General features: G+C 40.5%; 1 protein-coding gene and 1 long non-coding RNA gene across 2 annotated transcripts in view; one reads left to right on the top strand and one right to left on the bottom strand.

Annotated features, from left to right (window-relative positions):
- LOC117064887 overlaps positions 1-14,516 on the top strand; it is a 155,729-nt gene that overhangs the window by 98,108 nt on the left and 43,105 nt on the right. The gene's annotated exons all lie outside the window — the stretch shown is intronic.
- The window catches only part of PCSK1 (proprotein convertase subtilisin/kexin type 1), a 42,819-nt gene that overhangs the window by 10,699 nt on the left and 17,604 nt on the right, over positions 1-14,516 (bottom strand). Inside the window, exons 7-9 of the mRNA XM_033179067.1 lie at positions 11,228-11,400; positions 9,635-9,847; positions 7,081-7,181 (exon numbers count right to left, since the gene is read on the bottom strand). Of these exons, the coding sequence (XP_033034958.1) occupies positions 7,081-7,181; positions 9,635-9,847; positions 11,228-11,400 (487 nt within the window). The remainder of the gene's footprint in view (positions 1-7,080; positions 7,182-9,634; positions 9,848-11,227; positions 11,401-14,516) is intronic.

Genomic DNA, 14,516 nt, shown 5'->3' with positions numbered 1-14,516 from the left:
TCCTTCTTAGGAAGAGTGAGATGTTAAAGACACAGACTGGCTACCTGCTGTAAACATGTATTGCCTTTTTCTTATCAAAAGTGTCAAGAAACTCTTAGCTATTTGTGCTCACTCTTGCAAGGCACTGTGCTAATACTGTGGGGATATTCAAGGATGTGGTTCTTGTCTTTAAGAAGTTTACAATCCAGTAAAAATAATTAAGTCTTTTTATAATTCTATCTGGTGAGTGCTGTATCTATGGCTTAATGTATTGCGGGAGTATAGAGTAGAAAGAACTTCCATGGAATAGAAGGATCTAGGAAAACTATGTGGGGGAGAAATATTTGAGGTGGACTTTGACAGTGGGTAGAGTGTTGAGAAGTGGAGATAGAGAAGAAGGCCACTAGAGCAAAGGCACCAAAATGGGACAGTACACGTGTGGCCAGATGACAGCCTGGTTTGCTGGGGCAGGGGAGAGGCAGTGAGGAGTACTGAGCCAGAGCGATGAGAACCTTGCATGCCAGAAAGGGAGTTTATACTTTATCCTTTGGGCAATGGGAATCAGGGAGAATTTTTGAGCAAGGAAATAGTAAAATCATAAGTCTTAGTAAGATTAATTTGGAATACTCTAAAGATAAATCAGAGATATAAGGGATTGTTGCATCTATTATACTATGAGGAGGCCTTCCTTGATCAACATATTTAAAATTTCCACTCTCCTACATGCTCCCAAGCTCTCTTATTCTGCTATATGTGCATGTTCTCCTTCCATTGCAGTTATAGGCTTCTAACATGCGGGAAACTCATTTGTATTGTGTTTTATTAATGTCTGTCTCCCTGGTTCTTATTTAACTATTAGAAGTGGTGAGATCTTTATCTATCTTGTTCTCTGATGTGTAACACCCAGAAGAATGCTGGGCACAGGATATATGCTAAGAAGATATGGTTGGTTCAGAGACCGAACATGCCTAAGTGCTAACTAGCCCCAAATATAATTTTAAAACATATTGCTCCCAGTCATCAGTCAGATTTTGAAACTTTTCCTTGACTTTGAGACCTGTATTGTTCCCTGAAGCCAATCAAGCATTATGTAATAAGTAGATGCCCCAGTTTTTACTCCTCAAGGTTCCTGTCTCAGCACTTGGTTGGAGAACAATCATCAGGGGAGTCTGGCTCACTTTGCTGCCTTCTCCCCAGAGCCCTTCATGTACTGGCTCAGTAATCCCCTGTGACAAGAAAGAGGCAGTGGACATTCCTAAACACTGAAGAGTCTGGCTGCTAGTTAAAAACTGTGTGTTATTTTTCAGGCCTGACCATAGGTGATTTCAAAGGTTTTACCTGGCACGACACACGGGGAAGCTGCCCTCCCCACGTAGACACAGTGCACAGCTGGTGGTTCACAGCCTCTGAGAGGAGTTCCCATGAAGGCCGCAGGCCCCCTGGCCCCTCATGTTCTTTCCATATTGGTATTCCTAGCTGGTGAGAGTCTTTCTAGGTCCCTCGGTCAGGCCTCCTTGTGGATAGAGGAGGGGAAACATCCAGACCCTTTCTTCGCTCGGACTCAGTGCCTGGTGCTTCTCCACTCCCGTATTCTCTTGGTCTCTCTCTGGCTCACATCTCAGAGTCCATAAAATTGCCAGAGTCTTTTGTTCAGGACTCCCTCAACAGTGAGATGACCCTCATGTCCGTGCTGAGCCACTCAACCAGTATGCCAGGAACAGGGTGAGTCAGTGTTTTCTCCAGTTTCAGACTCTTGCTTATATCATAGCAGTAAGGGACTAAAGGCTCAATGCTTTCATTTTTGGCTTGTTGCATTAATAGGCTACTCCATACCTGACAGCTCAGCTCACCTGAGCTGAGCTCCCGACAAACATACCACTTTACCCCAGAGAGTGACTGACAGAGGCCTTGGAAGGACACCAGTTTTAAGGATCCTCAGTGAGTCCCAGAATCCTTGCCTTATAATCATCTGGTACACTTGTAGATAGAATAGGGCATTTTATTGAAATGCTTGCTTCCTTCCAGTCTTTTAAAAGGAGTTTTAGGTAAAACCTCTTATCAAGGCAGTCAATGGGCAACACATCAGTTTTCCATTTGGATCATCAGTGTGTGCAGGTGCATGTGTGGAGGCAGGAAGGAGGAAGCATATTGAGGAGGCTTAAGACAAGGTGCTGATAATCATGATTATCACATATAGCACACACGTCCTAGATTTCTGTAGCTGAGCATTTATTTTATATGTAGTTGCAGGTTTTATTGTTTTAAAATTTTCCTTTATCTAGTCTTTGCAAAATATTAAGGAGCTTCATTGTCGTGCAATTAGAAAAACCTATTTTTCTAACAAAGTTATTCTTCATTCGTGTGCTTGTATTTCATGAATGGAAAGGAGCTGCTAACAACAGTGCAACTCATTCCTGACAGCCTTCCCTTGTTAATTTGTGCTCAATGACATCCACAATAATTAAATTTTTAAACACTGCATTGAGTTGCTAATCAAAGATGTGTTTACAGAAAATAAGGGTATGGAATTAAACACCGAATTAAGCATTCCTTCTCATTAGAAGAGATGTAGATAATGTAATTTGGAGACAAAATTCCAGAGTGAAAAGTCTTAAGAGCTATCTGGTTCAATCTCTAATCATACCTAAATTAACCCAGATCTAAAAAATTTTCTAACTTGGACTTTCTAACATTTCACAACCCACTAAGTCAAGAATTTTTTGTTGTGATTTTTTTCCAAAGGTTTCACGTAGCATTGAAAGTCCATTTCTCTTTCTCCAGGCTTTAATAAAACCAGAAGTTTGGCTCATTTGTTCATTTAATATTTCCAAAGGTGTGAAGGGATTCAATGGTTCACTTCAGAATTTTCCTCACCTATTAAAAATTATTCGGGTTCTTTTGATCTCTCCTCAAGAGGCTGAGGCTATATTCTACAAGCTTTCTTAGGTACACTCACTACATAATAATAATAGTGCCACAAACATTTACACAAATAATTCCTTTCTTTCTTAGTATATTTATCTTCAAGATACACCTACTAACTACCCTAATGGATTTCTACACAAACACAGGTAGATGAGGTTGTAGGAAAACATAGTGGTAAAAGTAACTCTTTATAGCATTTGTTTCTCAACTTGGTTAAGGTATTACTAGCATTAAAAAGTGCCTGGGAGATTTGTTAAAAAAGGAATTCCTAGGTTGCATACCAGAAACTTCTAGGCAGATACAAGGTCTGAATAGTTGCCAGCAAAAGGACCTGGGAACCTGCATGTTGAATAAACTCCCCAGACAGTGATTCTGTGTGCTGGTGCTTGAGAAACATTGCTTTGTGAAGGAAAGTATTTCTTTGTGCATATTTCAGCCAGCAACCATTCCTTCTCCTTTCCTTTTCTCCTCCAATTCCCCAGCACTCTGGCTATATAACATTGAACACAGCATATTGAGTAGTCTGCTTGTGACAGAAAACTTATGAGAAACTCATAAATGTGTATTCATTTATCAGCCTCAATCTTCTGAACCCTCCTTTATTTGAGGGGATGATAGGCTGCCATTCAACATTGCCTCTCCCTCCCAGGGCTGTGGGAGGCTACAAGGTGTGGTTGCCGATAGCACAAGTTTTGCAATCAGAGAGACTTGAGTTTGAATTTCTTTGTGGGATCTTGGTTATATATCTCAACCTCTCTAAACCTTATTTTTTTCCATTTATAGGTGAAATTAGTAATTTCTATGTCATAAGAATATTGTAAGGGTTATAATTAATACTGTATACAAAGAGGCCAGCTGTGTCTGGTCTATAGTAAGAACCTAATTAATATTGGATGCCATTATTTTTGATAAGTTTAGGCAAGGGCTTTGCAGTCTCCATAGTTGTTCCTATGGGATGGCACATGATTAAATGATTTTCTCATTCTTGAGTGCCTTGGGATAAAGCTTGGTCACATGTCTAGAAATTCTGGCATTCAGCTTCGGTATAGACAATTGAATAGAGTTCAAAAAAATGTTCAATTGAGAACAGAAATCTTAATAATCTCTATGTACCTTGGCAGTAAGGATATAGATGTTAAGATAGATCAGTCATATCTATCTTACTGATGAATCGAATCAAAATGAACGGAATTAAATTCTTATGATATGCACCTGGGAGATCATAGACTCTTAATATCTCTTAAATCATGAACACTGAGGATCTGGTGAAACCTATAAGCCATTCCCCAGAAATATGGCATATACACATTTATAAGCAATTCTGCATTTAGTTGCAAAGAGATTCATGGACCCCTTGGAACCCATCTGAGTGTTTCACAGAAATGAAACCCCTGCTTTAGAGACTATCCATCAGAGACTGAGATTAATGAGGCTATATCATTCCTAGATCATTTTCTCCTATATAGAAAAAAGAAGGATCAAATTAGCCAGGTGTGGTGGCACATGCCTGTAAACCCAGCTACTTGGAAGGCTGAGGCATGAGAATTTCTTGAACCTGAGGGGTGGAGGTTGCAGTGAGCCGAGATCATGCCACTGCACTCCAGCCTGGGTGACGGAGTGAGACTCTGTCTCCAAAAGAAAAAGAAAGGGAAGGATTATTTTCTGTATAGGATCATTTTGTACTATACAGAAAAAGAAGACTTGAGGTTTTAGAAACCAAGGATTGCACTTCTTCAGCTCTTACATTAAATTGACATTACATCTGTTCAGCAGATGGATATTTCTACTATATTGGTCACTATACAAGGATGGGCCAGGCATGGCTAATTATATTTACATACATCTCACAGGTGTTGTATAGAGAAAAAAGGCTCTAGGTGTAAAATTTTAAGATTGCTTTCTTTTAACAGCTCCCAGGGATTGTAGTCTATATTTTGAAATCTTAAATATAATAAGTCTGTTGCATAGGATCCTATAATCCACAGGACCCTATTTTCTTCCAGTCCAGACCCCTCATCACTGACCCCAACAATTCACGTTGGATTACCTATACAGGCTGACATTTTCAATCTCAATTCTGAGAATCTTAGGAAGAGAAGAAGTTTGTAAAAAACGATCTGGTTTGACCCCTTCATTTTATAGATGGAAAGACTGAATCCCATAAGTAAATTAACTTGCCTAAGGCCACATAGCTAGTGGTAGAGCTAGAACTCGAAGCCAGGTATTCCTTGCAATTTTCACTACTTGGACAATTATTTCTCCAAGTTAATTTGGATCTACTGATTCCAATCTCAGCTTGTGTGAATAGATTTTTGGCTTTTTTCCATCTACTTCCTATTATAAGTGAACTTAGATTCTGAACATAGCTTTCCTGGAAAGCCCAATATCTATTCCTAATTGAGCACCTGAATGTACTTCTTCCCTTACCAAACATCTTGCCAGCCCCTCCAGGTAGGTGGACTCTTGGTAAGAGCCTTGCTAGACTTTTCTTGCTTAGCCTCTGTGGCCATCTTATAGCCGAAATACCCAGGAATATACCCCATCTCCATAGGAAGCCCCAGGGATCCGAGAGATAAACGGACTCTCCAGGACAAAGACTCAACAACCTCAGGGCCTTGCCAGTCGTGGCAAAGGCCAAGATGTTCCTCTCTTCTGTTATTACGAACTGAGTCTACTGAACATGACATAAGGACACTGCTTTGTTCTCTCTCTAGAGAATATGTAATTTATTCTAGGATAATCTCCTTATTAGGAAGGATAATAGTAATTTACAAGTTTAATCACTTCTTCTAACATGCAACCATAGCACCTGACTTGACATTTCAAGATTCACTGTCACCACACATCAGAAAGCAGGAATGAGGACACATAAAAAGCTGTGATGTGCAGTGTGAGACAGTTCAATTTTTTCCTTGGTGTTAAGTATTGGACTATTGGGTAATTATGAGAAAAAAAAAGTTAAATTTTTTTTAACATCATACACTAAAATAAATTCCAGAGGGATTTAGAATTTAAATATGGTAAAGAAACCATAATAAAAGATATATAAATAAATGTTTATCTAATTTGGGGTTGTGAAACTTTTTCTGAGCATAAAAGCAAAGGAAAAAGCCTTGAAGAAACAGACTGACAAACATAACTACATACATATTAACTACATTTCATTAAAAATTATACAGAAACAAGTTAAAAGGTAAATGTCAAACTTATAAAGCATCTAACTTTTGTGAACAAAGGCCATAAAACAAAACTAAGGCCATAAAGAAGCAACCCCAGAAGACAAAGAGCTGAAGGGTATGAAATATTGAGCTTCATTAGTAATTAAATACAAGCATATTAAAATGAGATACTGTTTTCACCTATCAAAATAGCAAATATTTTAAAAGATAATAAAAGTGGTTTTAACAAGGGTTTTGGAAACTGGCACTTTCACACATATATTCCTGGAGGGAATATAAAATGGTACAGTCTTTCAAGGCAGCATCTTGTCAATATGTATCAAAATCATTAAAACATGCTTGCCCTTTGACCCAGAAATTCCAATTCTGAGTGTTTATCCTGAGGAAATTATCAGAGATGACAACTAATATTTACTGACAATGGTGTTTAAGCATGATTAGATGACTTTAACAACATTTACATTTATACAATGGAACCCTATGAAAACATAAAAATCCTGCCTTTGAATCTCATGTCTCCTGATGTGGTTATATCAGCTCCAGGACTAGGCTTATATATTCAAAGAAAGGAGTTTTTTAAACTTGTTCCTAATACTGCCCACTGGAAACTATTTAAACAAAATACTGCTGGAAGAGAATAAACAAAAGGCATTGCAGCTGAGTGGGAAGAAGATGTGAGGGACAGCATAAGTTTTAAAGGTCAAAGAATATTGACTTAGGAGAAAGTACATTTAATATATTGTAGAATGGGTTTTAAAAACAGATTACAAGATAATGTCTATATTAAGATCCCAATTTTGTAAGATGCGTGTGTGTTAAATCTACATTGAGATGTTAATTATGGTTAGTGACCTCAAAGTGGCAGGAAAGAGCTTGTCTTTATTCACAGTATTCCAAAATTTCTTCTGTAACCATGTATTCAGGAAAAAAAAAAGTGTTATTAAAAAGAAGGAGAATCAGCGTTTGTAAAGATGATTAGAAGCTTTCCAGGCCTTACTTTGCTTCCAGGGCCAAAGCGAAGATACCAGCAGCCAGAGGTGCAGAGGCAGAGGTGCCCGTGTGCGTCTCCGTGCAGTCATTGTGCAGGTCAGCACTCGTCTGGATGACGTCAGGAAGGAGAGAAAGGCAGGGAGAACACGTGAGGAGTGTGAGCCTGTCTTGGGGGTTAACTGTACGAAAGGCTGCATCTGCTATGACCAGGAAACTCAGCTGATTCGATTGCCTACTTTCTCCTCTATACCACAGGCGGATGTTTGCCATCTGCTGATATTTCAGTTCACTCTCCTCTATATGCAACTCCTCTATAATTCTGGCAGCAAGATGCCTTTTCTGGGGATGAAGTACTCCCACTATGAATATTTTCTTTTCTGAGATTCCCAAACGAAATGCTGTCTATAAAAAACAAAGTTTCAAAAATCACTGTGAATCATGCTGGCCCATTAATCATCAGGTCCATTGTGTTTGGTCTGGCATATTTAGAAATTCTGTCTCATACAAAATTCCCTTTTGCCTTCAGATTGACGTTTGGCTGCCTCTTCAGCACAAGGATGTGAAGCCATCCTGGTCTTAGCCATTTGAACTACTTGTATAAAAAATGCTTAGTATGTAGTTTGCACTCACTGTTGAACTAGATTTGATACCTGTGAATTGGTGTCCACATTTGCACTTTGAGGAAAATGGTGGGTCCTTAAAATGAAAAGTGTGCTGGACTTAGTTCTAGGTTCAAATTCTCTAACTGCTACTTAATAGATTTGTCCTTGGGCAAGTCATTTGGCTCCCCATTTGTAAAATGTGATTTATATTTTCTGACTCATATGCTGAGACTTAACCGAGATGTTCTCTGTGAAAATAGTTTTACATAATTTTCTTGTAAGGAAGGAATTACCCCAGCTAACTTTAGGGTAATGAAGAGATTGCTGAGATGAAGGGAAGAGACTAAAAAGACTTCCTGTCTGCCATAAGGACCACGGCGCTGCTGGTTGGGCCAAGGGATTACTAACAAGACACCCACCCAGGCTCCAGCACTGAAGTTCTAGCTCGATATTTCAATGTGTGGGAGGGAGGTGTAAAAAAATAATTTGTTCTATTATCACCTCCATTGGCTTCCTGCTTGGAGTTGCTGAATTTCTCAAGTTATGATGGCTCCGCTCCTCAGAAGGCTGCGGAAGCAAGGTTGCCCTTTTTACCTGTTGACGCAAGCTAGCCCCCAGAGATGACTATGCTGAGGAAAAGGTTTGCGTAAGAAAAAGGTTATGTTACTGAGGCTGTCTCAAATAGAATCCACCAGCTGTCTCTCCTAAGGCTGGCTTTCTTACGGAGGGAGTTTTACCAAGATAGAAAATCTTTCTTCTGCTTCAGTGCAGGGTATTCCAGATAAGGAACAGCCTATGAAATGGTGATTCTGAAATGCCTAACAGGCCGTTTTCTAAAGGCAGCTCTGGATACCCGGGGAAATGACAACAGCCAGGGACTCTGAAGACAAGTGGGGCAGATGTCTGATATGCTCCTTTCAAAACCTATAAGATATGCCTGCCATAAAAACCCCTGGGTAGAATGCCACTGTCTATTACTTGAGTAGCTGAAGAGATGCGCATGAGAAGCAGGCCCACACTTCTAAGTTGAGACCACAGCTTTACTGTCTAAACTAGGTTGCAGAAGTGATTCTGTATGAAGAAGATATTCATGCTGACAATTTTGTTGAGATGCCATTAATAGGAATCTTGCATGCATTCCGAGGTCATTATTATAGGGTTCACCCACCCTCTAATTAGATCATGACCTGCTATTTCATTGAGATAGGATCTATACACTTTAGCTAGTTGGTGCTTTCTGTGTCAGGAGTTAAATTGGGGGCTTCACATTTTTAAATTAAAAGTGCCTCCCTTTGTTCTCAAAGTCCCTAAATGCCCCTCCATCATCATGCCCTTGAAGGGAAATCCAATAATTGCCCTTGGCCATCTGACTCATGGAAGCAAAGGCACAGGCAAGCGTGGGCTGGAGGAGCTCTCTGAGCATACAACCTCTCTGAGCTGCTTACCCAGATGCTGAGCAGTTCACCTCAGGGGACACTGAAACTGCTATTTTCCTGCGGGTCACCCGTTCTTAGGAGACATAGGTGGTGTAGACTCTGTATTTTTATCATCTGCTACAGGCCAAGTCAGACTATATGCCTACTATTAAAGGATCAGCAAGTACAAGGGTGATAAGGCCCCTACAACGGTGAAATCTCCTTTAAGACTGTTTCCAGGGAGGCATCAGACAAGCAGAAAAGACATTTGGAGTCTCGGCTGTGTGTAATGACAGGTTTGGTGGCTTCTCAAGCCTGGGTTTAAAAATGACAGAGGGGAAGATCATCTTGGCAGAAGTGTCATTATCCCTGGAGAGAAAACTTTCTGATAGATGCCAGCCTTTCAAGCGAGTAAGTGTTTCTCCCCAACTGAGATATCAAGCTTAAGCGAATCAATCGTACCAAAGGTCAGTTAAGGGAATCATTTTGCATGCATGCCACGCTCTCCTACCTAAGCAGAGAGAATTAGACAAAAGCAACATACGATTCTCTGGTCGGTGTAATCCCCGCTGCTGTAAGAGGTGGCCAGTGTGGAGGAGCACTTCTCAGCGTACCAGGGGGATAGGCCTTGCTGGGAGGCACTACTGATGGAGATGGTGTAGATGCTGTCTGTGTAGCCATCACAGTCACAATTATCTCCCTGACGCCCCCCGTTTCCCGAAGCCCAGACGAAGATGGACCCCTTCCCCTGTCTCCCCTAAAGGAAAAGCCAGAATGCATATCATCTGTTATCATCTGTTGGGGTCACTGTTATATCCCAATAAAACCCCCAACAACTACGTGTGTGAAATACTCAGAGGCAGCCTTTTGGGATCTATTTTCAATTCCAGATCTTTTGGCTTCAATGTTGGAAATCTCACAAGGCTGTGTATTATAAGCCACTGGACCCTGGCCCTGCCAGTCTCTGGGCCCTCCTGGGGTAGGGCTGAGCACATGCTTTTCATTCTTATGCAGATTCACAATCTAGGGTTTTGCACTTGCTCATATTTTTCCACCCTTCTCTTGGTTTATGTCACTGCACTTGAATCTTTGAACTTCCTCTCTTTCTTTCTGCTTCAATCTTCTGGCTGACTGATAGAATGACAAAATTAGGAATTATTCAGATCTGCCTTGCAGCTGCATTAAAAGGGACTCTTCAATTGAATGGAACTCGTCAAAGCCGCCCTTTCTATGATTTTTCAATTTGTGCTCTCCAGAGTTTCTACTTTTGTTTCATCTTGTGGAGCACAAGGCTTTAGAATCTGTGCAAGAATACAGTAAACCCAAGTGACAGAGCAACCCAACCAAGGCACAGGTATTCAACAGGCACGTGCAGAGCAGAAGGCAGCATGTTTCTATATTTGAAAAGCATTTCCAGAGCACTTGGAAGAAGTCTGGGTATTTTTTTTACTAGCGTAAAAACCCAAAAGCAGCAGGAAAATGAGTAAGGAGAAAGAAATGTCCAGAAGTACTTTTAAAATAAATATGCTAAAAGTAATACATTTCCATTCAACCTCAGACCCAAATAGGGAAAACTCATTTTACTTATTTATTTTTATTTTTGAGGAAGGGTCTCACTCTGTCACCCAGGCTGGAGTGCAGTGGTGCAATCTCAGCTCACTGCAATCTCCGCCTTCTGGGGTTCAAGCAATTCTTGTGTCTCATCCTCCCAAGTAGCTGGCACTATAAGCATCTAAGTTGAGATCATGGTTTTACTGTCTAAACTAGGTTGCAGAAGAGTGCAACCTAGTTACACCTGGCTAATCTTTGTGTTTTTAGTAGAGGTGGGGTTTCTCCATGTTGGCCAGGCTGGTCTCAAATGCCTGGCCTCAAGTGATCTGCCTCCCTTCGCCTCCCAAACTGCTGGGATTACAGGCGTGAGTGACCGTGCCTGGCCACAAACAAGGAAAACTTTCTTAAGCCTTAACTCTCATGCCTCTGAAGAATGATTTGGCTCTCTAACTGCATTTAAAATTGTAAAGGATTTTGTTAAGATATCTACAACAATGTTTTTCCATGTAACGTAAGTGTTCTTTCCTTCTCCCCATATCCAGATGGTCAGGTTTCATTTCATATGGGTCTATGTTAAGCGTCCTACCTGTTTGACACCATATTCAAAAGCCTTCTGGGCTAGCCGGCCAGGCCCCTCCACAGTTTTCCCATCATCATTAGGGCCCCAGCTTGCACTATAAATATCCACATGTCCAGGATTGAATCCAATTGAACTGGCCTCAATAGCATCCGTCACAATGCCATCCAGCATTCTTATGCCTGAGAAACAAAATAAACAAACACACACAAAGGTTGATGTCAGTATGTACATGGACAAAAGCCCAATACTCTTACTATTTGTATTTTTAAAAGACTTTAAGAGTCAAGAACCAGGTAACTACTAGATGTCCCCAGTTTCTGTAACCCAGCTACTGACACCACAGAAGGAAGGAACACGTCGCTGCCCCCATAAGCTTTTTTGTTGCACTTTGGAGATAATACTATGCACTGTTTAGGCAGCTGTGATTTTTTTTAGTGGGGGAGTCCCACTCAAGGTTCTATTCCCAGCGATACCTCTGGGCATTCAGTCTGAAATGGAGCAGCATCCTTGGATAAGAGGAAGTGGCAGTGATTGTTGACAATTACAAAATGTTTGCCCTCCTTCCCACCCCAACTAAATGACAGGCCAGCTTTTAGAAAGACCCTCCAAGCAGCCCTCCCATGATGCACCTGCTCATGGCTGTCCCACAAATGGCTGTGGCCCAGTCTGTGCCACACAAGGACTCTGAACAGGAAACATGTAGCTTCAAAAGATCTAGCCACAACAGGAAACTAACAAATAGGGAAAGAAGCAATTTTGTTTCTAAGCCCTGATTAAAAATAACCCAGAGGCCATCCTTTCATATATTTGCTAAGAAACATTTTCAAGGAACATGCTTCCTTTTCTTCTAAATAATCTCAAGGATGAAATCATTGCCATGGATTTTACTCCCGAGGGGGAATCATTTTTCATCAGGACAACGTAGGAGCGGTAGCTCTTCGTGCTTTCCAACAAGCTGTCACCAGTCATCAGACTTATGAATTCAACAGCCAGGAAGGCAAAAGCAATCTGGACAGATTACAGGCAGCTACCTGGTTATTTCTGGCTTCAGGCTCATAATGCAATAAAGTGCACAGCCTTAGATTTTCACACTTGTTTGCTATGGAGCAAAGGTAAAATGATAAGTAATTGATATGATCAGTGAAAGTTGTATTTGTGAAAAAGAATTTGCTTAAAAATGCATTTAGGGCCAGGCGCAGTGGCTCATGCCTGTAATCCCAACACTTTGGGAGGCCGAGGTAGGTGGATCACTTGGGGCCAGGAGTTCAAGACCAGCCTGGCCAACATGGAGAAACCCCATCTTTACTAAAAATACAAAAATTAACCAGGCATGGTGGTGCACACCTATAATCCCAGCTACTCAGGAAGCTAAGGCACAAGAAATGCTTGAACCCAGGAGGCAGAGGTTGCAGTGAGCTAAGATTGCACCACTGCACTCCAGCCTGGGCAACAGAGCCAGACTCTGTCTCAAAAAAAAAAAAAAAAAAATGCATGTAGGAAAAAAAATCCCAGCTCTGCTTCTTACTAGCTGGGGACTCTTGGGCAAGCCACTTCACCCTCTGTGCCTCCGTTTCTTCAACTATAAAATAGGGATGATAAAAACAGCTCATGTACATTCATGATAGTCTATGTGCAGCCAGCAAACCACAGGCTTTACATGTATAATCTCATCTAAACCTTGCAACCACCATTTGAGGTGAGTGCTGTAATTCTCCTCACTTTATAAATGGAGAGATTCAGGCCAGGGAGGGATAGTGACTTGCTCAAGGCCACACAGCTTGAAATTGGGGAGCCAGAATTTGAACCCTACAAATCTAGCTCCTAAATCTGTTAACCACCAGGATGCACTGCCTATAATATGTTGTAGAGTAATTCACTGACATACAATAGGTGCCTAATAAATGAAGATTATTGGTAAAAAATGCATTTGGGGCCAGACCATCAAAGGATGGAGTAATGGAAAACATCAGTAGGCTTGGAATCTTGTGTTTCAGTTCTACACTGCCACAAACTAGCTTTCATTACCTTGAGAAGCTTGCTTCTGATTCTTTCTCTACCAAATGAAGGGATCAGATGATTCTTTCACAAACAATAGCTGTTTAGTTCATTATGACTTAAAGAGTGAATTCTTTTACTAGCTGATTACATAATTTGTGCTTCTCCCTTCATTTTTTAAAAAAACTAACAGAACACTTTGAAGATGTTAGTATTAGAGCAATCAGGAATGACACTTAAAATTCTAAGAGTGCCCTGTATTCATGAAAGATGCATTACATGTCAGGATGTATATTTATTTGATTTCTAAAAAGGAATACATAACCAAATGCAAGGTATACTCATGTAGAGTTTATAGGGTTTTATTGTAATAGACATGTTCTACAATAGATTCTTTTTGTGATTATAGTTTTTGAAAACCGAACTAAACTTGAAGCTTATAACATAACCTGAAAGCCTGAGGTAGGAATAGCATAAAGAGGAGACACAATTTTTATCTTTTCTGTTGGCCCCTGCAGATCCACTTTCCACTCTTCTCCATTAGAACATGGACTGCATCAATGGGCTCTCTCTTTCCATTGGGTTCAGCAAACTGAAGACACTAGCAAGAGGGTGGGAATCAAGAGGAGAATGAGGTGCCTATACCCCTGGATCCCCTTTGCCTAGAAGTAGCTCTGTTGTTGTACTCAAGGCCTATCCAGTGGTTCTCTCCTGTGACCACAGCTTTTCCTCTCTATTTTCTACAGGCTTCTCCTTCCCTTTGCTTCTTAAGGCTAAAGGTGGTAACATCTGCCTACCACTTCTTAGCCCCTTGTTGATTTTCTCTAATTCTTGTAAATAGTTTCTTTATTAAAATGTCCACAGTTGCCCTAATGCAACTTACTATGTGTTTCCCCATAAGGACACTGATGAAAACAATTAGAGATTCTACATCCTTGCTATAAAAGATAAAATTTGGCTACTTAATATAATAAGTATATATTTTTTAAAACTTTGAAGCTGTTCTTTTCTATAAAGTGAAGAACTTCTACAGAATTGAGAGGCAGGAAAAGTCTTTGCCTAAATTTACCTCCTCCTTCTGTTTCCTCAGCAAGCACTCAATAACAAACCATTCTAAATCAGAACATAGAGAAAATTAGATTTGGTTCAAATGCTATTCAGCAGTTCCACATTTTTTTTCCTGCAAAGATGTATAGGCTATATTCAACAATCCATTTTCTAGGAATCCATATCTATTGACTTGCTTGCAAATCATATTCAGGTCCTGTAGCAACTTTTGCCTGGGGCTAATTTCTTCCTC

This window comes from Trachypithecus francoisi, unplaced genomic scaffold (assembly GCF_009764315.1).
Source record: "Trachypithecus francoisi isolate TF-2019V2 unplaced genomic scaffold, Tfra_2.0 Lachesis_group2, whole genome shotgun sequence".
Lineage (NCBI taxonomy): Eukaryota > Metazoa > Chordata > Mammalia > Primates > Cercopithecidae > Trachypithecus > Trachypithecus francoisi.
This window is presented reverse-complemented; position numbering and strand designations above follow the sequence as displayed.